The sequence below is a fragment of the Zootoca vivipara genome, chromosome 5, assembly GCF_965207765.1.
Source record: "Zootoca vivipara chromosome 5, rZooViv2.hap1.1, whole genome shotgun sequence".
In the NCBI taxonomy this organism is placed as follows: Eukaryota; Metazoa; Chordata; class Lepidosauria; order Squamata; family Lacertidae; genus Zootoca; species Zootoca vivipara.
In genome coordinates this window covers 33,826,011-33,850,141 of record NC_142588.1, presented here as the reverse complement: position 1 = coordinate 33,850,141, position 24,131 = coordinate 33,826,011, and the positions used below count along the sequence as shown (strand labels likewise).

The window sequence follows — 24,131 nt, the reverse complement described above, 5'->3', positions numbered from 1 at the left end:
TTGTGCAAAAATAATTTTTTAAAGGTTTTAAGAGGTGATTTAAAAATAGTTTAACTCAACTGGGCAAGGATGTGTTGCCACAGTCCTCCCATTTTGTCCCCTCACCTCCATTTTGTCTCAGAATTTCTATACTATAGTTGGCAAGGGCTTGGCAACCCAGGGCAAGGATGTCAGACTATCTGGACTGGGCACTACCCTCTATTGACCTGGGGAAAAGACTTCCTAGCCCTAAACGTCCAGGAGCTATAGACCTCTTGGACTCGCCAAGTCAAAAGCAACTGCATCCTAATTTAAATTTGGACAATACCCTGCTACTCATTAAACTGGCAATACAAAGATCATCATGCCCTTTTGATACAATGGAACCACACCATTCATTCCCTGTTTCAGAAAATAGCCAAAGCATATCCACCCTTTTTGTTCCTCTGGAAAACACCTTTCAGCAGACTTCCTGTTTCAATTTTACAAAACTAATTGTTTTTAGAATTCTGGGGAAAGGACATCTCCTGAGAGCAGCCCTGCAAGCAGACACAGTGTCCAACTCATTCTGGGAAGGTAAAAGCTTTACTGTGCAGTAAAAGCTCTATTGTGTCCTGTATTTTTACTTTACTCCACCAAGGATCATTCTCACCAGTCCTTCCTCTGTGATAGGGAAAAAACCTCACTTTCAGTAGTTCTCTTCCTCCCTTTCTGCCTGTTTTTTTTTTACTTGCTGCTTCTTCCTCTCCCTCATCCTTGCTCTGCCTCTACCCTCTCCCTTCAACTAGAACACAGTTGTGCAATTTGGGCTTGTGGTCACTTGTCTTATTCTTCTCCCTTCTCATTAGCCTTCAGCACTTGACTTGTGATTTGGGCATCATCATCATTTATTATCATAATTTAAAACTCTCTTTTTCAGGGTTACATCCTGAAGTCTCAATTGTTTCCCACTACTTATGGAGTGTTCCACTATTCAGGCCAAAGACCTACGCTTGTGCTCCTGTTTATTTTGCAAGCATGGTAGATTTTAGGCCAGCTCTTCCAGGCTGACAGCAGCCTGCTCTCCAGCACAAAGAGCTGGGGCCCATAGAGCAAACATATAGAGGGATGGAAATGTGCGGGATATATCAAATTTTATTAGCTCCAAACAATACTATATTCCCTCATCCATCTATTGTTCCTGAAGGGGTTATTCCCCAAACATGAAATCAGGTTTCAGACCTCTTTAGAGACATACTGTACTTCCAAGCAAGTGTGCTAAGATATCATCACATCATAAATTTATATTGGAAAAGGGCTTCTCCCCTCACCCCTCTAATTTTGTACTGCTCATAAGGTTGGATCACAACTGGCCAGACTTACTCTGAACTGATATTGCCAGTTCTGTTTGTTAAATTGGTATCCTCCCCACAAACCTACAAATGCAGTTGTTAGTTGATGATAACATTAGCTTTCTATGTGCTAGTATGAAACGTTTGATCTTACAATGAATGATATAGTCCAAAGAAGACTGTGCTACATTTCTGAATGTGTCACTTGGCTAATCATGTGCATTCTACTTAGAAGAGTATAAAAGCAGCAACAGGTATCATGGTAACCTACCTTCTGCATCATTCTCAGCACCCATCTCCCCAAAACTCTTCCATCGTTCCTTGGCTCTAGATAAGAAGATTTCATAGAGTTCTGCGAAACAGACAGCAAAATGGAGCCAAAGGGCAAATTTACAGATAAGAACTTTATCTTTAGTTTGAGACATGAACAAGCCTTTTGGCTGCCTATATAGCCCCCGTTGTACACACAAACAAACCACTAGGTACTCCATTAACAAAATTTAACCAACTTCAAACCATGGCTTCATATTCCAGAACTATTGAACATACATTCCTACTTAACATTAACCAGGAAAAAATTGTTAATGGAAGCTCACGTAAAAGGGCTTCATGCTCAGCTAAAATGCTCCTTGGTGTATCTGGGTATTAATCCAAGAGGTGATTGTCCAAACAGGTACACAGAGATCTAGGCATGCTCCATACAAAGATTTGTGAACTCTTAGAATCTTTACGTTGTTCCAGTTCTTAAACCAGCTATACTGATCTTTCTTGAAAGAGATGAAACTGAAACATGCTAAAATCTACTAACCAAGTGATCTCTTCCTAAAAAGAGTGAATCTTCTTGCATATTAAAAACAGTCTCTTGAACTAAAATATTTAGTCAAGTCCTGTTATTTAAAGGCTGTCCCCCCCCCCAAAAAAAACCTATTAACAAGCTCTAGCTTTTTGAAAAGTATTTGACTGCAAGAAAAAGTTGTCTCTTTCATTATCATCTTTAAATGGCTTTAATTTAAAACTGGTATTGGGAGACCATGCCAGTTTACCTTTCCTGTGCGAAGCAAAATAGATACATTTGTGAAATTCTGTGGCATAAATTAATCTCTTCTAAAAGCAACTTCTTTCTGCATCAATAAAAGCTATTGCAAACTTAGTGGAAGAAATGTTGGGTTATTTCTTGAGACCACCACCCTTCTGAGATAAGAGTTTGCATGTTTATAACACATACCAGGAGTAATATTCAGTTCATTTCCTACAGCAAGACTCCACACCTTCCCACGAACACTTGGTGGTAACCCTTGCCACCACAATTCTCGAACTCTCCTTGTAGACCGCCTTAAAAAGGAGAAGAGAAAAGGAGAAGGGTTTTTTGTTTAGTTTTGTTAAGTACAGGTAATATAGCTGCCATTCCTGGCATTTCCAGGTTGCCCCAGAAGCAAAGAACATCAGCAAGCTTTGGCTCCATATTGTGGAAAGACAGTGTTTTCCCTTATGGAAGCCAGGTCACCTGAGAGGGCTATTGACACAGCTTTATCCCATTTAAGCCAACAGTGCCTCATGGTTTCTCCTAGATGCCACACCCAAGGAAACCCCCTGCCCCTGGAAGACTGCAACTTCGCACAGGGTGAGCATTTAGGCAAATTGCTAATGACAACAATTTATTAAAGAGATTACTGACTAGAAAAAGTAATTCTAGACCAGGGGTTAGCAAACATTTTCAGCAGGGGGCCGGTCCACTGTCCCTCAGACCTTGTGGGGGGCCGGACTATATTTTTTGGGGGGGGAATGAACAAATTCCTATGCCCCGCAAATAACCCAGAGATGCATTTTAAAATAAAAGGCCACATTCTACTCATGTAAAAACATGCTGATTCCTGGATCCCGCGGGCCGGATTTAGAAGGTGATTGGGCCGCATCCGGCCCCCGGGCCTTAGTTTGGGAACCCCTGTTCTAGACTATCATGAGCCCAAATACATGTTTGAGAACAGAAAGAAAAACATTCAAGGCTTTTGAGGGATATCAAAGCCTTGAAGCTTATATTTAATGCCTTTTCATCCTGCTCCTCAGTCAAAAGGGCTTCCGTAGCAGCTAAAAAGTATCAGTAATAAGGCTCCTGATGTTACAAAGTCATCTATACTTACATGCTCTCCCAATTAGGCAGTATTTCATTGACCCAAATCACCATAGCGCTAGCGATGTTCTCCTCTTGCTTGAAGCGTTCTTTCATTATTTTCTTCCTTCTATGTGCGTCCTTAATTTCTATTAAATCCAGAATAGTCAGTAATTTTAATTTTAAAATGTAATTTTAAAATCAACATTTAAAAATGTATCAAGATAGAAAATGTTCTGGGGGTTACATTCTCCAGATTAAGTCACCTGCCAATTTTCTTGCATATCGGCGGTGTTGAGATTAGCTCTCGACAGAAATATGAATCTCCCAATACTGTCATTTCCCCATTTCCTCTTCCAAGTTTGCAAGACATAGTGGATGTCTGCAATTGTGTATATCTAGTAAGAGGAAGTAGGGCTGTACACTGACTAAGAAACGTTTCATATAATGTTTGAATAAGCTATTCTAGAGGAGCTTCATAAGAAAGCACTTGCTGCATGAACCATGACAAGCCAAGTTAGGACAGGTGTTATTGGATGACTAATTAAATCTCAGAAAACGGAGAGAGTTGTGTAATAGTGGGTTCTAAGGGAAATCAGAGAGAGCCAGTAGTTTGGAGCAGAGGCAAAATTACTGATTCCAAGTAGAATGACTGGAGTAACAAAGATTTTTATTTTTTAAGTAAGAGATTACATTTCCAACTCCAACATTTACCCCCCCCCCCAAAAAAATCCACCTTCTCAAATACAATCAGTATATAGAGGCAAAGATGAAACACAACAGCAAGTCAGTTGTTTTAGTCTCCAATCCTGTATTTTCCTGTATCATGTTAGAATTTGTGATATTTATAGAATCGTAGAGTTGGAAGGGACCCCAAGGGTCATCTAGTTCAACCCTTGCAATGCAGGAAGCTCATGGAAATCTGCCTTGCTTTCAGGACTGTTTCAAATGTTACTGGTTTTTGTACACAGGTATGAGTGACCTCTACAATTTCTCCAAACCCAATTAATCCAGAGGGGTTCACTGAAACCCTGGTGTTGCTACTGCCTGCTTGGGACAGGGAGAATAGGAGGGGTAGGTCTTCCAAGTACCCACCACAATACAAGGCTGGGGGGTTGTGTTTGGCAAGGTAGGTCATGAGGTCTACAGATTTGATGTTAAGAAGTGTCTATACCACACTATACACCTTTATACTTTCCCTTACGTAAAGAATCCAATTCATGTAAGAAAAAAAAGCAATTTTATTTGACAGGCTGTTAAAACAAATTGTTGACTGCACTGACCAGCTGACATAAAAAGCAAGTTGCTTTTGAGAAAATATTTTAATTGACGCTGGAGTGCTAATCTATTGCTATCATGGGTAAGCACTTGCAAGAGTGTAATAACGTTAAGCACAAACATTAATAAACACGCAGAGTGTTATGGTTTCAACACTGGCACGAGCTCCGAGGGGTAGATAAGCAAATATGTCCTTTGTAAGGTCAAGGCCTAAAGTCTTTTAACTTGCACACAGGCTTGGTGCAGGATGACGACAGGATTTAGGCTGAAGATAGAATCCACTAAATGCCATCTGCTGAAATGCTGAAGTTGAAAAGGCAGTGATCACCTGCATTTCCATATACACTAACTGCACTGAATACCAGTTCAACAGTGTAATATAAACAAATGGCACATATCTAAATTGTGACCCTCTTTAGTGGAACATAAGCTACCAGGCTACTGCTTTGGCTTTTTCTGCCATATTAAGCTGCAGAGGTGAGTGTAACAGTGAAATAGATGTGTTGTGTGTGTTAGAGAGAAATATCTAGCTGTGCGTGCTGTGTGTGTACACCCACAAAGCATTAATGAGTGTCTGTCTTCAGAATCCCAAGTACAAAGTAATGTATGGAAGTAATGTGAAAGTTTTAGTTCCACACAGAGTGTGCTAAAGTGTTATAATTGCAGCCATACTTTGAAGGACGAATTAACTTCATTTTAAGACTGTACCTCTGTGTTAAAAGAAAGAAAGAAGAGTTTTCTTTTAGTCCAGGATAATTTGCATTCTATTTTTTTATATTCCCACATTTTTGTTTTTAGAAAATAGCATTATGAGCAGTAAGACTAGCCATACCTCTCTTTTTTGCTTCTGCCACCATTTCATCATATTCTTGTCTGTGACGTAAAGCCTCTTCTACAGATTTTGCAGGAAGGTTCCTGGGGGGGGGGGGGAAACGTAAGCAAAGGTAAGGCTAGATGAATCAAATTAAAGAGTTCTGTTTTATTTCATTTCCGATACAAGGGAATAAATTATTCCACTCTGCTTCCTCCCAACAGGACCTTCCCTTCTGAGCCCTGCAAGATACCATAATTACCTTACTGAAGGAAAGATTTATGCCCAATATCTCAGGAGGCAGGCAGACTATAAATAAGGGAAAAGGTAAGACTGACCCACATTATACAATATTTATAGTACAAGCCTTCATCGTTTGTTTCCAGGCATAATTCAAGTTGCTGGATCTAGGAAGTCATTTACAACTTGGGGCAAGGATATCTGAAGGGCTACCTGAATGAACATTTCTGTGCACCACAAAAACCATATGATCTTCAGGAGGATCCTTCCAGGCATAACTTTGGTCATAACATGAAACTTGATACTCTGCTTTCAAAAGAACTCGTAGCAACTTACGATGGTCGATCCTCCAAAATAAGAGCAGTAGTTGAAAGTGGCTCAAATTCAAAGTGTCTACGTCTTGTCGCTTGGGGTGCAGGCTTACATGTTTTTCCTGTTCGTGCTTCATACTCCTAAACAAGATTGAATGATATTATTTTAGTTTATCCATAGATGGGACAAATGGCAACAATTTAAGCTTCTATCAATGAAGCTATGAGTTGCCTAGATAACAACAACTTCAGAGTCAGATGAATATTGCTAGCAGTCATGAACAGTATCAGCTTGAGACTCAGGACAGAGTGAAAGGCGCTGCATCTAGTAATTGTGTTGTAACCAACACAAGCTAAAAGAATAAATGTTCTGCAAATTACAGCTTGTGGAAAATCCATATAAAAGGAGGAAGCAAGGCAAGAGAAATAATCTGCTACTTATTGGAAGTTACTGGTCCCACTCTGATGTAACCTAGTGATAAACAATGGTTTACCGTTATGATTTGAAGTTCACAAGTTTCAACTAACCATAGTTAAGTTTGTCCTGATTTAGACATAACACTTAACTGTGTTTAGTCTAAAACAGAAGTAAGTGCATTTGAACTACAGTCATACCTCGGTTTATGTATGCCTCGGTTTGAGTATTTTCAGTTTAAGTACTCTGTGGACCTGTCTGGAACGGATAAATCCAATTTCCATTACGTTCAATGGGAAAGTTCGCTTCAGGTTAAGTACGGACTTCTGGAACCAATTACACTCATACCTTGGGTTAAGTACGCTTCAGTTAAAGTACTCCACGGACCGTCTGGAATGGATTAATCCACTTTCCATTACTTTCAATGGGAAAGTTCGCTTCAGGTTAAGTACGCTTCAGGTTAAGTACAGACTTCTGGAACCAATTGTGTTTGTAAACCGAGGTACCACTGTACTCTTCCCAATCACACAGGAAGGACAGAAAGGGGATGGTAAAGTCCACAAGCACAAGGCTTGCTATGGGCTCATTCCTGTAATGATAAACCATGTCTGAACGAAGCCACTGTCTTTACTATCTCAGTTGCCAGGAATATGGTAATCTGAATGTATACCACCACCCTGGTATCAGATAAAAATGTTGATCAACTTAGGTGTGATCTAGCAGCTGTATTATACAGAAAATAATTATAAAGCATTTTTCTTCCTCACCTACACACACCCTTGCTGATTGTATTTAAAAGTGAGGTGAAACATTAATTGTGGCCAAACCATAGTCTAAAAGGTTTGTATCAAAGAACTGTACCCACAGTGGTTTTGAAGTAACGACTACACTAGAGGTTTGGCCACTCTTTAGTATAAAGGAGATCAGGGCAAAATACTGCCATATATTGAATCACGTCCCCGTCCCCCGTCCCCCAAAAAAATATCTCAAATATACTGCTAAATTTCACAGACCTAGCCCATTTCAAAACATAAAAAGCAACAAATCAGTTGAACTGAAAAAAATATGCTGTTCTAAATAACTGGATTTGCAGCAGCTACAGAGGTAAAAATTATATGCACAAAGAAGTACAAGCAAGTACACTAATTTCCTCATGAAAACTTTATCTTCGCCTTTAAAATGCATGACTAGAAACTAAGAAGAGCCCTCCTGGATCAGACCAAAGGTCATTTCGTCCAGCATCTGTTCTGACTGTGGCCAACCAGATAAAGCTCCTTAATTAATTTGATACACTTAAAATGTAAAAAAAAAAAAGCCACCCCCCAAACCCTCAACTATTCAGAAATCCCTTCTACCAAAATATCAATACTATATGAGGGCCTAACAGAGTATGATCTTTCATAACATAATACTGTAAAAGCTTGGTGCCACGTTTTAAAAGGAGTTTGGCTATTTTGGACACCGTTTGCTAGCATTCAGAATCGGAGCAAGGCACAGGAGGCTTGTGGCTTTGCTTTTTCAAGCATGTTGGTTGTAGAACAAGAATACCACTTCATTTAAAGCATCCAATCATGGCAAGTTACTGTGGCATCAAATTCATCAGTTATGGTTTGGTCAGACAGGGTTGTATGGACTGCAGCACTTATTTGGCATCAACCCACAGCATTATTATTGCATTAGAGAATGCTGCTGGGACAGTTACAGCATAAATGAAAAGGCCACAGCATTTACATTACCATGTTTTTGGCACTACGTTAAATCCATTTATGGCAACTGCACAGATGATTTTTTTAGCCTAACATAAATATTCAGAAATATAATTTACATATTTCAAACGTACCAAATATCCTAATCTCAATTACTTGGGATGAAATGACTCACTAGAATCAGCAAGATTCAATTCTGCCAAACATGGCTGGCCTTACCAGACACTACCCATAGTATTTCCAAGCTTGTCTTCACAACTACAAGGGCTAGAAGACTTCAACAGACCCACTATTGGGAGCTACAGTCCTCCAGACATGGGAAAGGTAACTGACCTTTGGATGTTTTCAGCAGGTCAAATTAAGAGGCTGTGAAAAGCATCTATTCAGAGAATGTTAGAAGCAATCAATACATTTTTATAAGTTATGCAATGGAGTGCAAAAAAGATAAATGCTGTGCCAGTGAACACATAAAAGTATAGATAGATGCTTGCCAGGCTTATTAGTCAGTTAGGGCTGTGTATACTTTATGCTGTTAAAAGGTTTGTGCCAAGATAATGCAAGATCTGCACCCTGCATAAATTCTGTTTGCTCACTCTGCTTAAATGTCTGCTAATCGTAGATAGTGGCAGGAAACTCTTCAGTACAATAAAGCTTCACCCTGTGACCATTAAAAGCCTTGCCCTAGAAACCCTACCCTGCCTCATCTGTTTTGGTTGTTGTTGTTTTAATTTTTACCAGGCACTACCCACAATATTTCCAAGTTTCTCTTTCCAGCCACAAAGACTAGAAATTATCAAGCTACTGAATTCTGGACCCGATACCAGTTTCTGTGCCCGCACAATGCAAACACCAGCTACACTCAGCCTTTGCTAAAGCACTTTTAGATAGGCTAGCTGAGACAGGTACCTCCTGCACACAGCAATTTCTTGACAATTGCTACTGTCTGTAAGACAGAAAATCAATTAAGAATGCCATTTTGGACACAAGTTTCCTTGTGCCAGTACTGAATGCATAAAGGGCAAGGAAGGGACGCAAGACTCTGAACACTTAACTCCTTGTTTATTTTGTGATGTGACAAACTGAAAGCAAGCTTGTTTGAATGCTTTGCCATTTGAGCAATAGTGTGCATTTCTGACTGTGTAAAATTTAAGTTAACACTGTTGCGCTGTGACTTGTTATTGGCTATAAACACCAGCCAAGGAGATATCAAATATGTTCATGAACCTCAACTGCCTGCGTAGCAATCATTTCGAGACAGTACTTTATGTGCATGAATCAAAAGTAAAAATAAAATAACTATGTTCCTAACATTGAGTTTCTGGATTGCCAATTGACAAACCTTATTTGACATAATGTGAGGTATGGAAGGAATATCAGATAGATGAAATGCAGTGTCTCTTATGAAGATAACCATGCATGGCAGGAAACTGACTATACCTACCGTATGCCTTCCTTAGGGGAGCTTTTTCCAACCTGGTGGCCTCTAGAGACTTGGACTATAATAGTTCCATCATTCCTGACTTCGGTCATGCTGGTGGGAACTGATGGGAGCTGTGGCCCAACATATCTGGAGTGCCCCAGTTATTAACCATATCAGACTATTATGACACCTCCAAAAATATGTAATGCATCGGTTTAAAGCATATCAATCACATGTTATATGTTTTCAGGGAGAAACACTAGTGTAACAGTGTAATCATTGCATAATGTGTGATGCTGCCCCAAATGTTCAGGTGAGAAGCATGTAACAGCATCCTAAGCAGCATTCCTGAACCTGGTGCCCTCCATATATTTTGAATTAAAGCTCCCATCAGTCCCAGCTTGAATGACCACTGGTGGGCACCAGGTTGGGGAAGCCTGATCTTAAAGCGCCCCAACTCCAATAATATTTTACTGGGTTGGGAATTTTTCTTCATTAGAACTTTAAACATCTGATAGTTCTATAAATATTCCCTGCTCCATCGCTTTTTCCTCTCATAACCTTTCAGGCAGCAACTCTCTTAAAAAAATGTGTGTGCTTTGTAAGCCTGATAAAATACTATTCCTGGCCCTTGCACTGAAGAAAAAATAGATTCCTAGATACCCAGTCAACTGAACAGAGTTCTCCAACTCTGTCTAGTCTCTTGATAATTCCGACCATCCCCCCAATAAATTGAACCAGGATAATCTATAAATGGAGATCCCAAGATAACTGAGGGAAGCAAAGAAGAAAACCCTTTGTCATAGTGTTGTGAAAGTGTATTTTAGAGTCTATCTCTGGTAGGGGCACCATGTCACTCACCCCCCCCCCCTTTGCTGCAAGTAGCATCATTCTCTGGGATATGAAACAAAGACTGTGTTCAAATGAAGTGCAGAACCCACTACATGTTATATTCAACAAACTGAAACCCAAGTACTTCATTGTTCTTGACAAGTCTACCTTGCCACAAACAAAAAAGAACTCCAAACCTAAGGATTGGCTTGTTGTTGTTGTTCCAAGGTGGGTTACAATAATAAAAGCGCAATGTTTTAAAACAGTTTAAAACAACTTAAAATTACAGAATAAGCTGGGTCCTAAAAATACATCAAGTGCCAAAAGCCAGTGTATAGAGAGGTGCAGCGTTTTAAGTTCAGGAATTTGCATCAGAGAGAGGAGTTGTTGATACATTCTAGCAAAAGCAACTCGGAAGATATTAAAAAGCAAGCCTTATAAAGAGGTTTAAAGGAATTTAAAAAGCATAGAGTGTGAATGGCAGTAGATATGGCAACAGACATACAATTACCCCAAGAAAGGGAAATTGGAGAGAATGAAAGATGAGAAAGCAGAGTCAGCCTATCAGCATTTCCCACTCTCTCTAAAGAAAACAGTATCATTTCCAGTGCTACTGATGATCAAGTTCCAATAGATTCAAGTGTCAGGATTCACAAGGCACCGCAACTCAATGCCATCCTTCCTCCTGCCCCCGCCCCCACAGCAACAAAACAAACAGAGGATGGGGAAAGGGTGTTCCATTTTTTTAGGGTTAACATTTGCGCTTTTTTTTAACCCTTAAGGTCTTAAGCAAATAATAATAATAATTCAAAGAAAGGCACTCAAATATTTTAAAGGCAGAAAAGCACAAAGATAAACAGGAAGAAAAGGGGGAAAGGGACTAGCTCCAGCAATCTGAGCTCTCTTACATCTGCCAAAATATTCTTTTATTCTCTCAGCATGTGTCCAATTATGTTACTAACAGATGGGGATCCTGACACTTTGATGTAGTAGTGTATTTGACGAAGAGGAGAAAATAGGACTCCTATCTGACATGACCCCATTCAAATGCCAATATTCTTACTGCAGGCTGTTCCCTATTCAAAGCTAGTAACAAATGAATACAGTAGTTAGAAACTAGGGGATTAAATGGTTGAAAGAGGAAATAACATCTAAATGACTCATTAGTCAAGATGGCCTGAAAATCGGCTTTTCAAATACATACTACTTTAGACTGGGTTGGGATTAAGGTTCAAGATACTAAGAGAATTTAGTTTAACACGTTAATAAGCAGTGATCTACAAGCACCCTGAGTTTTGAGTGAACAAGAGAACAGAGGGGTACACATTTTTTAAGTAGATCACACCCCCAATTTAGATGGCGTATTCATTATTTAATCATTTATCTAGAAAAGCACCAAGGCTTGTTGCTCATAGATAATAGTGGCAGAACAGAGAGAATAGCTGGCCTTAATACAATGGGAAAGTATTGCTCCGTGGATAAGAGCTTACTATGATTACAGCTAGTCAAGAAAAAAAACGAGCCCTTTGCTTTTAACGAAGTTCTCCTCGGACTATAATATAGCTGCAGCCTTTGCCAAGCTCAACTCTGGCATATTTTCCCTTCTCCAGTCCACTTGGAATGGCGACCTTTAACATTGGAAAGGAAACTGTTACAATTATTTAATTTCACTATACAGCCAGACGTCAGTGAAGTTGCTGAAAACATTTGTAGACTATTGCTTAAAAATTACTGAAAGCCACATGCTAAGTGAACAAGAATGAATATTTCATTCAACTGCAACAATTAATATGGATACATTTTCAAATGAAATAAACAAAACAAAGAAATTCATATCAAATTTGCAAACCGTGAACAAGGGAAATGAGTAAAACTTGCTTTTCAATAATGGTATTCAGTGACTTGATGAGTTAGTACTGTTAACTCATGCTACAATTATGTGATATGCCATCTAATTCAATGATTGCTAAAAAGATCCCATGCATGGCATATAATGTGATAGAAAAATATTAAATTTCATACCCCTGTGTTTAATAGATTGAGTGTAGATACTGATGCAACACTGCCAGAACTTTCATCCTAATGAGAAAAACAGAAGTAAATCCTTAGAGAAACAATTGACAACCATTAATATACAGCAACATGCATGCAAACTTTATGTTCTTTTTTACAGTTTGTATGGACCACCAGTGCGTACTGCTTTTTCAAGCCTGCTCATGTTCAATTCCAATGCAGACTGAGATTGAGGCACTGGACAGATTTAGGACATATACCCATACTCTATATTAAAAGCTAAATTTCAAAGCTTCTATCAGAAAACCACCGAGACTTTAAGGCACAGATTGTATAATACGTAAAGACGGCAAAAATAATAATCCATTACGGCCTTCATAACTATGTCATGCCCTAGCCAGCAGTCTTCAGATCTTCTCAATTAGAAAGGTATTTTTGATAATATTATCTGTAAATTCTACTAGTTTTAAATCTTTTTAGTGAGATGCATATGCTTTAGATAGCTAAAATGATGGCCCCATGAGGACTAAGCAGGGAAGAAACTCGACAGGAAATTATCTGCATGTTTAAATCCAGATCTATCTTAGCATTCATTTCTGTTTATGAAGCATTTGGCACAGCAGTAAAGATGCATCAAGGGACCAATGTCCTAAACTAGCAGAGCAATTCAAACCTCCTTTGGGCCAGGCTGGCAGGGGCTGGATTGGGCAAATGCACCTCCACCGAAATCAAACCCCTCCCAACAGTGCTGCTGGTCTTTTACCAGCCTTCCACTGGCCACTGCCTCTGGAGTGAAAGCAGTAGAGCTCCCCTTCCCAGGAGTGGGGAAAGGGCTGGCCTGGCCAGGATAAATTGCCATATTTTCCCCGTGTATAAGATGAGGTTTTTATATTAAAATTAATTCTTAAAAATTGAGAGTTGTCTTATACATGGATAGTGCAGAGGGGGATGTGCGATTGGTGGCCACAAGCAGTGGTTTGCAATCAGCGAGCGGGTGGGGGATTGGATGGTGCAGCAAGGCCTGCTGGCGATTGGCGGCGGCTGGCAGTGAGCGGGCAGACGATCGGTGGCTTCGTAGAGGCGTTTGTTTGGCAGCGACAGTCAGGCGAGTCCCAAAAAATAGGGGGTCGTGTTATAGACGGAAAAATACGGTAGATCCCAAGAGCCATCCCTGCTGATGCCACATAGTGGCCTTGGGACCCATTTGGGCCTGATCACTGCTCCAGCTCCAGACTGGCACAGCAATCTGCCTGCTCGCCCCCATGCACAGCACAGCTGCAGGTGCAGTGGTGGTCTTGCCACTCCATAAAACCTGTTCGTGCCGGGGAGGGGTTTAGATTGCTCCCTATGTAACTAGCACAAAAACAGACTGCGTCACACCTGAAGCAGTACTGAAAAGGCTGTACAAATTGACTAATATTACATCATCATGTATCAGGAGGGGCAGAAACAGGGGCTACTGAGAATAGGATGTAAACCCTGCCAAACTAATAGCAATGTGACCAAACATATACTTCAAACCTAGAGAGGTTCCCCATGCCAGAGAAAGCAAATGATTTCGGTATGAACACTGGTTGGGAAATCAACTAGCAGCCTTCCAGGGCCCAGCAAATTTCTCTCCAGTTCCATTTGTCCTTGGGAGATCTAGTGACAGATCAGCCACCCACTATGGCAATATTATTCCAGAAAGTCTATGAACATGGGATAGGTAGTTTAACTAAGATACCAGGAATCTTGATAGCAAAAGCTCACGCACCAAGCACGCCAAGTTATCTATGAATCTTTTTCCATAACCTTGGAAGCACCTCTCTGATGGGATAAACATTTCCCCACATTGTGTCAGCGTAGTAGTAGGTTCTATTAGCAAGCAAGGAACTTTGTTAACTGGTTTAACATACTTAGTTGCTGGTTTAACATACTTTTGCTGATCTTGCGGGCAATAAACCATGCTCACTTATAGGTAACAGATGTTACAGAATACCATAGGTCACAGGATCAATATGAATGTTCTAAACAATTTAATTGAAAAGTGTCAATTAACGTCACCTTTGCTGAGCTATTTTAGACGCTCCATGGAGCTTGTACTGAAAGACAGACTTTTTCTTCAAATAGCAAACCAATGTGTCCTTATCATGTAACTTTTTAGAAAAACCACTATTCAATGAACTCAAGCTCAAACCACCCTTGGACACCCTGCAGTGTTAGAAATTGAGATATGAAAGCTAGGAGCTAAACAGCACCTTAAACTTAGGTTATGGGCGCAACAATGGAATTTCCAGGTGCACTTTTTTATAACAAGAATATAAAGCTGAAAATGAATGAACTACAGCTAAAATACTATGTTCATTTTTCACATGGTCCAGTCCTTCCCCTGACCACCCCCATATATTCTTAAGAGGGTCTCTTCTCCAGTCTTCAGAGAGGAGCTGGACGCGGGGTGGCAGAAAAGGGTTTTAATCTGAAATCTTAGGGCACAGTATTGCGCCCAGAGCTCAGAAACTGCTCGTGCTAATGAAATTCCCTGTTGCAAAATGCGCCGAGAACAATGGAAATTTCGAACATTGACAGACACTCTGTCCAATTTCCTATGACTAGTACCATTCAACTGCTTTTAAACCAATTTCTAAGGAAGCCTGATACTCTAGAGATTGCTAAAGAACTTTAAAATTTCATACACATGTATAGTGAGAGATTACCAGGACAGTGAGAGAAATAAAAGGAAGTGGTGAGCAAAAAGGAGGAGAGAAAAGTCAAGCCGACTTTTTTAAAAAAGGGAAGTAAAATTGCTGATTTTAGGAGCTGCAATTATTCCCATCCCAAACAAAAACTGCTGAGGCACTTTAAAGAATGCAGTCTATCACATAAGTTTTTCAGATAGAGAAAAAAACATGAAACGTTGCTATTCATCACATATCTCAATCCATGCTGATGCCATGACAAGTATTTAGAAGTAACTGGTTGTATGCAGAAGAAGAAAAACGTATTCTTTTTTCTGCCGGATGATATACAATATTTTTTTTAAGGGCACAATCCTATGGACACAGGGAGGGATCTGAGCCCATAAAATTTCCAGATCTTTCTCTCTGCAGGCAAGTTACAACCAAAGAAATCTCTGATGCAGTTATTCTTCTGCCTTCAGTTCTCTGGCAGCAGGAGTAGGGATTTCAGGGGAGTGTTGGGGAAGCAATGCTATACTTGTCATCAGGGCCATCTTAAGCATATGCAGCACCGGGGTACAAATATCCACCCAGCGCCCCTAGGTTGTCCAAAGTTGTTGACCTTTTCTTAGGGAGAGAACTGCCAAACTTGTTGCGGTGCATACAACAGAATGCGTCATGCAGTGCCCACAACGTTACACAGCACTCCGGGCACAGCATTGAAATAGTTAGCCGCCATGCAGCTGGAGCAAGAGCTAACAGCCGAGCGGAGCAGGGCCCGTCAGAGCGCCGCAGGCTCTTCTGCTGCGGGCAGCTCGGTGCGAGTTCGAGGGCAAGCGTTGGAGTCCAGGGAAGAGCCGCCCGCAGTAGAAGAGCTCCGCTCGACTGTCAGCGGCTCGGCCCTGGACTCTCGGCCTGCCGCCCCGGAGCCGTGCATCCCTCGCACCAATGGTTAAGATGGCCCTGCTTATCATGTTGCTGGAGTAAGAGAAAACCAACGGGAAGCAAAGTTTTTAAAAGATGAAAGATACAGGGGGAAGGAAAATGCAGGTTGCAGATTACACACACGCGCGCGCGCACACACACACACACACACACATTTTGCTCCACTGGCACAGGCTTGGCAGATCTTCCACCTTTGCTCCCCCCTACCCAACCGTAACATTGCTCTACCTGATTCTTCAGTGGAGATCAAAATAGCTGCTTAGTCTCATGCAAAGTAGTGAGCGATACAGATGTTCCACTGGGCTTGCATTATTTTTTTCTTTGAACAACCTTTCTGACATTATCGCAAACTGTTCTTTGTTTTAAAAATTGTCATGCAGCACAGATGAGGAGGAAAGGAGAACAGACGAAATAAAAGGAGGAAGTGGGAATGGAGAAGTGATCAAAACTAATTTCATAGCAGTCTGGACCCTGACCATTATCCTGAAGTAAAGCAACTGAAACATGATCAGACCTCTGACATAACTGATTTTTCTGTAGCTTTGCTTGTAAACTTATAAGATTCCAAATCATAAACAGTGTAATCCTAAGCATGCCTTTTCGGAAGCAAGTCCTGTTGAATTCACTGGGGATTACCACTAAGTAAGTGTACCTAGGACTGCAGCCTTAATCAATGGTAATATGCTTTTTACCCTCGCTGATAGCTACTCTACAGGAAATTATTCACATTCCACAGAAGTGTCCTGCATTTTGATTCACTATTTTCTAAACACCAAACTATTTCTAGAAGTCAGCTGAATCCTTTCCCAGAACCCTGGAAGTCTCAGTAAGTCTGGATTGAAAGAGAATAAGTTACATAAGAGCAATTTCTCTGCCTCCAAAAGCAATGACTTTTGAGTTCGTTGTCATTGGGCTAAGTCACTTTCTAACTATACAAAGCATAAGGTACATGCTTAACTCTTTTAAGCCATGCATTCAGAAAATGCAATACTCCTGTTTAAAGAAAATATTAGAACAAAAGGAACAATATGCAAGTTAAAACATAAAACTTATTTACTATCTACTGTTTTTAACTACAAAAAATGCATTTCACATGTATGGTGCAGGAAAAAAATGCTGCTGCTGCTGCTTTTATTTATTTTTACCAATGACAGTATGTAGCCACATGTGTTGTGCCAGAGATTTAAAAATCCAGTTAACAAAATCCATCACAATGATAAATACATACAACTTCAATATCTGAAATATTAATTTCTACAACTAAAGCACTTCTGCATATAAGTTAATTTCATAGTGTCTGTATTCAGTTTCAGCTTTTAATCTTAGAATACCTTACTATATATAGATTTACTAGATTTAGGGTTCAAGTGCAAGGTAAATGGCTTGTTTATTCACAGAGAAATGAGACCATAGTATGAATAACGTATTGAGGTTAAAACTTCAAACGAAGCTATTAAAAATGGATGATGGGGAAATGGTTCAGAGAAAGATTCAAGTAAAATCTTCCGGCTTTCTCACAAGTGAAGATGCACTTTACCAATTGCTTTTATTCAGAATTAGATTTTTATTTCTTTTTTTAAAAAACAAAATGAACATTTACAACAGCACAACAATTGCTTTTAACAACCTAGCAGCCGAAAGCAAGTTGCATGTCTCAATGTTACACATCCAATACACAGTTGTTCAACAGCCAGATTTGCCTTAGTGTTGGATGGAAAGTAACACAGCAACACTGGTTTAAAAGTTGAAACACTGACTGGCAGTAGAGACCAAAAGCATGGATTTCATTCTCTCCATTACTGAAGTTCTATGCAAAGGTAAAAGAGACCTTGCTTCAACACAATAATGGATTATCTTCCTTTCAGGAATTGCAGACAAAGGATTGTATCCAACACTGTCTGAACATAAGTGGGATACCCACTTTCACAACAGAACTTCACTTTCCTCTCCTCCCCCTACAACCCCATGCTCACCCCCAAAATTTGCTACCAGTCACTCTGATGTCACAATGACATCATGTGACAGACATGATGACATCAAGTGCAGTGCTGAAGCACCTGACAATCAACTAGTTGCTGGGGGCTTTGGAACCTCTGGCCCACAGGCCAGATTTGCTCCACCACATCTTCCCATTTGGGCTACGGAGTCATTGATCCGCCCTTACCAGGGCAGGTGGGCATGGCTTGGTCAAAACAGCCTTGTGGGCCAAAAGGGAAGCCCTGGTGGGCCAAATATGTCTCACAAGTAGATACTCACTACACCAGGAAAGAGGAACAATTTTAATCAACACTGTAACCACTAAGCCATGAAGTACTGAATGAACATGGATATACCGTATGTGCCAGGCCCCAGAAACTATCAACAAGCAAGAGCTTGCATGTGTGAATGGGGTATCACAGGCAACAGCAAATAAAACCCATAGAGCAAGGGGTGCTGGACACCAATTCCCATCAACCGCAGCCAGCACGGCCAAAAGTAAGAGACAATGGGAGTTGGGAGTCCAGTGACATCTGAAAGGGCATGTAGTTTAAAGCCTACATATAAAAAACTTACCACCATTTAGCACAGAGAGAGTGTGCGAGAGAGTTAATAATTGCTTTTCTGTGCAAGAATGAACCATAATGCAAAATGTCTGAGATAAAATACTGTAAATAACAAAGTCATATTTTTGGCTTCCTTCCAGACTGGGATCAGGAAGTTGTCAAGGGCTCTAGGTTCCATGAGAGCCAACTCATAGCTCATCAGTATCATCCACCAAACCCATATGAGAAATCTTGAATTTCTTGTGTGTCCTCTAACTGCTGCTGTGAGGTTAAGCTCACAATTAAACTGCAGTTAAATTTACTGGTTAGCCATTTTATCTTGCACTGCACTGCTGTTTTATTGTTTTGGTAGTTTTGTATTATTTGTAGCAATACCAGCCAGCCACTGAAGTGTGAGTTACAAGTTTCATAAACAAGCAGACTACTTGAGTTCTGCAACATGTTCAGCTGCAAATTATGAATATTTAGGACTGCCAAACACACACCACAGATATTTACTTCTGCCTAATAACAACCAGCATACACATCTACAAAGTTCCAGACAAAGTTCTTAACAGTCCAATCCCATCCAAAAACCCACTTTGTTCAATGGGATTTGATTCAAGATGAATATAAATGTGCCTAGTCTCTAAAACCAATACAATTCTGCAGTGCAAAAAGCACAGATTTTGGATTATGTTTCTAGGTTTCATAAAGACAATGAGAGTCACACTCAGAATGGGCAACACATTTGATTCCAATGGGTCCAAGTATAACTAACGTTGAATAGCATCCTCTGTTCTAGCAACTAGCTAAGATGCATGTTGCTTCAGGAAATATATTTATTTCAGAATAGGAAAGCTAATTTAAAGCCATTCTTTTCTTGCAGATTTAAATTACTTTGATTTAATATATTCTACCAATAGATCTCTTTAATGGACTATGTTCACACATGCAGCTACCAAGTAGGAACTGTGCAATGAAGTGTACATTTATGTAAGAACTTCCCTATCTATTTAAACTTAAATTGAAGCCATAATTTGAACCCCTGTCACATCATTTTATGCCTCATCTAACCCAAATTAGTTGTTCCCCACCTCCACGGGTACAGAACGTTTATTATTCTTATGCTTGTAGACTAAAAGATTTCTGGGGTTCTGAGTAAACTATTCAACTGCAAGTGGCTGCCACAAAGCAATAGCAACTTCTGTTTACATTTCCATCCATTTGTTAAGGTGAACATATACTCAAAACTATTCTTGAAAAAAGTTTCAGCTGAATTTTCTTTTAACTGTTTCAGGCAGTGCTTTTTTCAGGGGAGGGGGCCGCATACCCCTAAACATTTTGTGAATCTAAGTTTGGCCTCATTCAAAGGCAGTATTTCAACATGAGTAGGAAAATGAGAGTACCCCTAAACATTTTTTAGGAGGGGGAAGCACTGGTTTTAGGTACTGTGAGAACTCTTCAGGATTGAAGAGGAGAGTAAAAATGATTATCTTACTATATACAGGTGAAACTCGGAAAATTAGAATATCGTCAAAAAGTGCATTTATTTCAGTAATGCAACTTATAATTTTTTTATTTTAATTTTTACAAATGCTTTCTTTTGGAAATTCCACAGTAATAAAACAAATAGTTACAATAATACAAAAATAAACATCGCTATTACATTTCATTAATAACATTCCATTTATAATTGACCCGCCTAACGACAAATAATTACAATTACAACAAATAAAGGCTTGACATATCTTGCTTTGCATATCATGCATCTATCTCATATATTGGTTTCACCTTTTAAGTTGCATTACTGAAATAAATGCACTTTTTGACGATATTCTAATTTTCCCGAGTTTCACCTGCAATATTTTTGTAAGGAATAAAGTGGCCATGCTGTGAGTCACACGGCAACAGCAGGCAGATTCAGCCAGCAAAGCAGGCAGGCTGAGGGTGCGGGTGGCTGACCAGCACAGCGAGCAAGTGAGGGGGTAGGCAGGTAGCCCAGGAAGACCTTTCCATGCTCCTTGTGTCACCCACCCTTTCCTCTGCACCCAACAACAGGGGTCTGAACGTGCAAGCGGCCCAGTTGAGCAAGCAGCCAGCTAGAATGAGCAAGCAGGCAGGTCTTCCCATGCTCCCCGCCCTTCTTGCTGCCGCCGCCACCCACAATTCACGGAAACCTCCCCACTCCGCATCCGCAAATAACTTGCTCCAATCTCAAGATCCCACTGCTACTTGAAGAGAAGAGGGGAGAGAAGAAGAGAAACTCTCTTCTTCACCCTGCCTGCGCAACCACACACTTCATTCTGTCGGCTTCACAGAACATGGAGAGAAAGATTTTCCCCTCTTCATTCCCCTCTCCTCTGCAAGGGGCAGAGCAGCAGGATCTTGAGACTGGGGTGATCGGTGAAAGGGTGGGGAGGAGAGAGTTTCCAGCAGACTGTGGGGGAGAGGAGGGTTTGGGGCAAACAATGGGAGAGGAAGATTGGGGAATGGGGTGGCAGGTGGGGTGTTGAAGTAGCTGGGAGGGGTCTGGGAGGGCTGATGGACCTGTGAGGGATAGTGGGATTGGCAGGGTAGGCAAGCAACAGTAGCAGGAGTGGCAGTCCCTAGTAAATAAATTAACATTAAGCAGGACTACCTTACAGAAGTCTGCTCTATGAAATTCCAAGGACAAAATGCATATCAATTTACAGATACTCACCTGCTGAATTATCTTGGAGTCTTTCGGTAGGTTTTCTTTTGGTGGGACTTTTCCAAACAACTTCCAGCCAGGAGCACTGTGGACAGCAGGTTTGAGTTCCTTTGTCCTTTTAGCAAAGAAGTTCCTGTTTAAAAAAACAACAAATAAGTTTAAAATTGGAAGGTGTGTTTGCTGGAGTTGATGCCAACTTCTTAAACCTAAATATCAAGATTAACAGTTAATCACAGCTCCTTTCTACAGATTTTTTCCGGGGTGGTAAGGAGAGGGAAAGAGACTGCTATGTCAAAACTTATGAAACTAATATTTTTAAAACTTTCCCTTGGTCAGGCCTAGTTAACAGCACAGCACTTAGGAGGAGGCAGGTGACTGGGGGCTCCAGGTGAGCTGTGGAGAAGTAGTCAAGACACGACAGGAGAGCACCACATCAACTATCTTGCTCTGCAGCTGCAGCCCACGTCACACCAATGCTGCCATGTCAGAGGAGAGAGGTGGGTGGGTGGCCCAGGCAAGCCATGGAAGAACAAGTCTAAGGGGAGAAGAGTTTGGCATGCTGTAAGGGGAGGGGGTTGGCGAGAAAACTGACCTAAGTCCCATCTCCTAGCCAAGTAATATTGGAGTAAGCAGTTACTCTTACTTTTTGGTCCACATTTGCAAAATACAGTAAAAGAAAGAATGGCCTCCCTGTTATAAACAAGCATTTGTATGTTAAAGATTTCTGATTTATAGCATCTTGCTGAAGGAAGGCCCTTTATTATTAAAGTGAGGCCTATTATCATTAAACAGAAATACTGATATTTCAATGTATTTTTATTTTTGCTTCAAAGTATACATTCTAGCAGAAAAAGGGCTAGGAAGACATACACAAATCAAAAACAAGTACCAGTTTGCCTAGCCAACTTTAAACAAGAAATATTTTTGGGACTAGATTCTGAAATTTGATTGTAGTTTCTGTAAGATTTAAATATGTGGGCATGGCAGCAAAAATAACCCATGCACAGTGGGTCCAGGTTCCAGGGAGAAACAGTAATCTAATGTTTGGCAAGTATTTACTGGTAGCACTTGTATCGACATGAAATTGAGCTTGTGTAATCAATATTATATGGTTATGTATCTTTAGTTGGCTACCTGGTTCTGCAAGGAAGCATTTATGCCTGGTGTGCAATTTCTCATTCGGCGTGAACAGCAACAGTATTCCCCCGCAGAGCACCCACAACTGTCTCCACCTGCCCCTACACTCTGGGCAAGAACATGAAGACTGAAAATGAGTGCTCTATCATGTTGTTAAAGAGACATCAGCCACTTAACTCAAAGAGGCTATGCTATGCACACAGCTTCCACAGTGCTGTCTTGTGTACATGAGTTCTACAGAAGCTGCTTGTGCCAACAACCATTTAACAGAAAAAGCCACAGCACATAGCAAATCCATTCTTCACAGTGCTACTTTATAAAGGCTACACATGAAGCACTCTCCTACTATTTAAGAGCCACTAGCTCTATGAATGTGCAGGCATGCACACATCCTTAGTACATCTCCATATTTAGCACAAAGCAATGCTTTGAATATGCCTGTTGTATTTGTCCATGGAGTTTTCTTGGCAGGAATACTGGAGTGGCTTGACAGTTCCTTCTCCAGGTGGATCATGTTTAGTCAAAACTCTCCACTATGACCTGTCCATCTTGGGTGGCCCTGCATGGCATAGCTCATAGCTTCTCTGAGTTATTCAAGCCCCTTCGCCACGACAAGGCATTGATCCATGAAGGGGTGCTCACTGAGTGCTCACTGGAAGGACAGATCGTGAAGCTGAGGCTCCAATACTTTGGCCACCTCATGAGAAGAGAAGAATCCTTGGAAAAGACCCTAATGTTGGGAAAGATTGAGGGCACTAGGAGAAGGGGACGACAGAGGACGAGATGGTTGGACAGTGTTCTCGAAGCTACGAACATGAGTTTGACCAAACTGCGGGAGGCAGTGCAAGACAGGCGTGCCTGGTGTGCTATGGTCCATGGGGTCACGAAGAGTCGGACACGACTAAACGACTAAACAACAACAACAACAATGCTTTGAATGCTGTGTGTGTGGTACACACAGCATCAATGAACTAGCATCAAGAAGTGGTGGCAGAGAAGCAAATATTCCCCTGGCTAGCAGTGTTAGAAACCGAGATATGAAAGCTAGGAGCTAAATGGCACCGTAAACCTAGGTTAAGGCCGCAACAACAGAATGTCTAGGAGCGCTTTTTTATAGCAAGAATACAAAGCTGAAAATGAATGAACAGCAGCTAAAATACTATGTTCATTTTTCACATGGTCTAGTCCTTCCCCTGCCCAACCCCCTAATATTCTTAAGAGGGTCTCTTCTCCGGTCTTCAGAGATGAGCTAGAATTGGGGAGCATAGCTGCCAAGTTATCCCTTTTTTAAAGGGATTTTCCCTTATGCTGAATAGGCTTCCTCGCGAGAAAAGGGAAAACTTGGCAGCTATGTTGGGGAGGCAGAAAAGGTTCCTCCTTTCCTTCCACTCTGCAGTTTTAATCTAAAATCTTAGCACAGTATTGCACCCAGAGCTCAGAAACTGCTTGTGTTAATTAAATTCCCTGTCACAAAATGCACCTAGAACAATGGGGAGTTTCGAACACTGCTTGCTAGTTATTCACATGGCTGGTGAACAAGTACTAGTTTTATGAACTATATTTCCTTTCCAACTGAGAACACAGGGATGTTCTTCTTGCTTCCTTTTTGTTGGCAAAAAATATGTAACACCTACAGAATAGTAGCATTAGCCTTCCTTCCATAATTTTATATGGGAAGGTGAAAATACACATTCCAGTTCTGTGGGAGGATGAATGTTTTAATGCAAAGAAGC

General features: G+C 40.7%; 1 protein-coding gene across 2 annotated transcripts in view; it reads right to left on the bottom strand.

The window, feature by feature from the left end:
* TBC1D12 (TBC1 domain family member 12) overlaps positions 1 to 24,131 on the bottom strand; it is a 45,169-nt gene that overhangs the window by 9,022 nt on the left and 12,016 nt on the right. Inside the window, exons 2-8 of one of the 2 annotated variants that reach the window (XM_035137804.3) lie at positions 21,271 to 21,394; positions 12,452 to 12,508; positions 6,083 to 6,198; positions 5,528 to 5,610; positions 3,449 to 3,566; positions 2,536 to 2,642; positions 1,582 to 1,662 (exon numbers count right to left, since the gene is read on the bottom strand). In XM_035137804.3, the coding sequence (XP_034993695.1) occupies positions 1,582 to 1,662; positions 2,536 to 2,642; positions 3,449 to 3,566; positions 5,528 to 5,610; positions 6,083 to 6,198; positions 12,452 to 12,508; positions 21,271 to 21,394 (686 nt within the window). The remainder of the gene's footprint in view (positions 1 to 1,581; positions 1,663 to 2,535; positions 2,643 to 3,448; positions 3,567 to 5,527; positions 5,611 to 6,082; positions 6,199 to 12,451; positions 12,509 to 21,270; positions 21,395 to 24,131) is intronic. The other variant, XM_035137805.3, reaches the window with a different exon arrangement.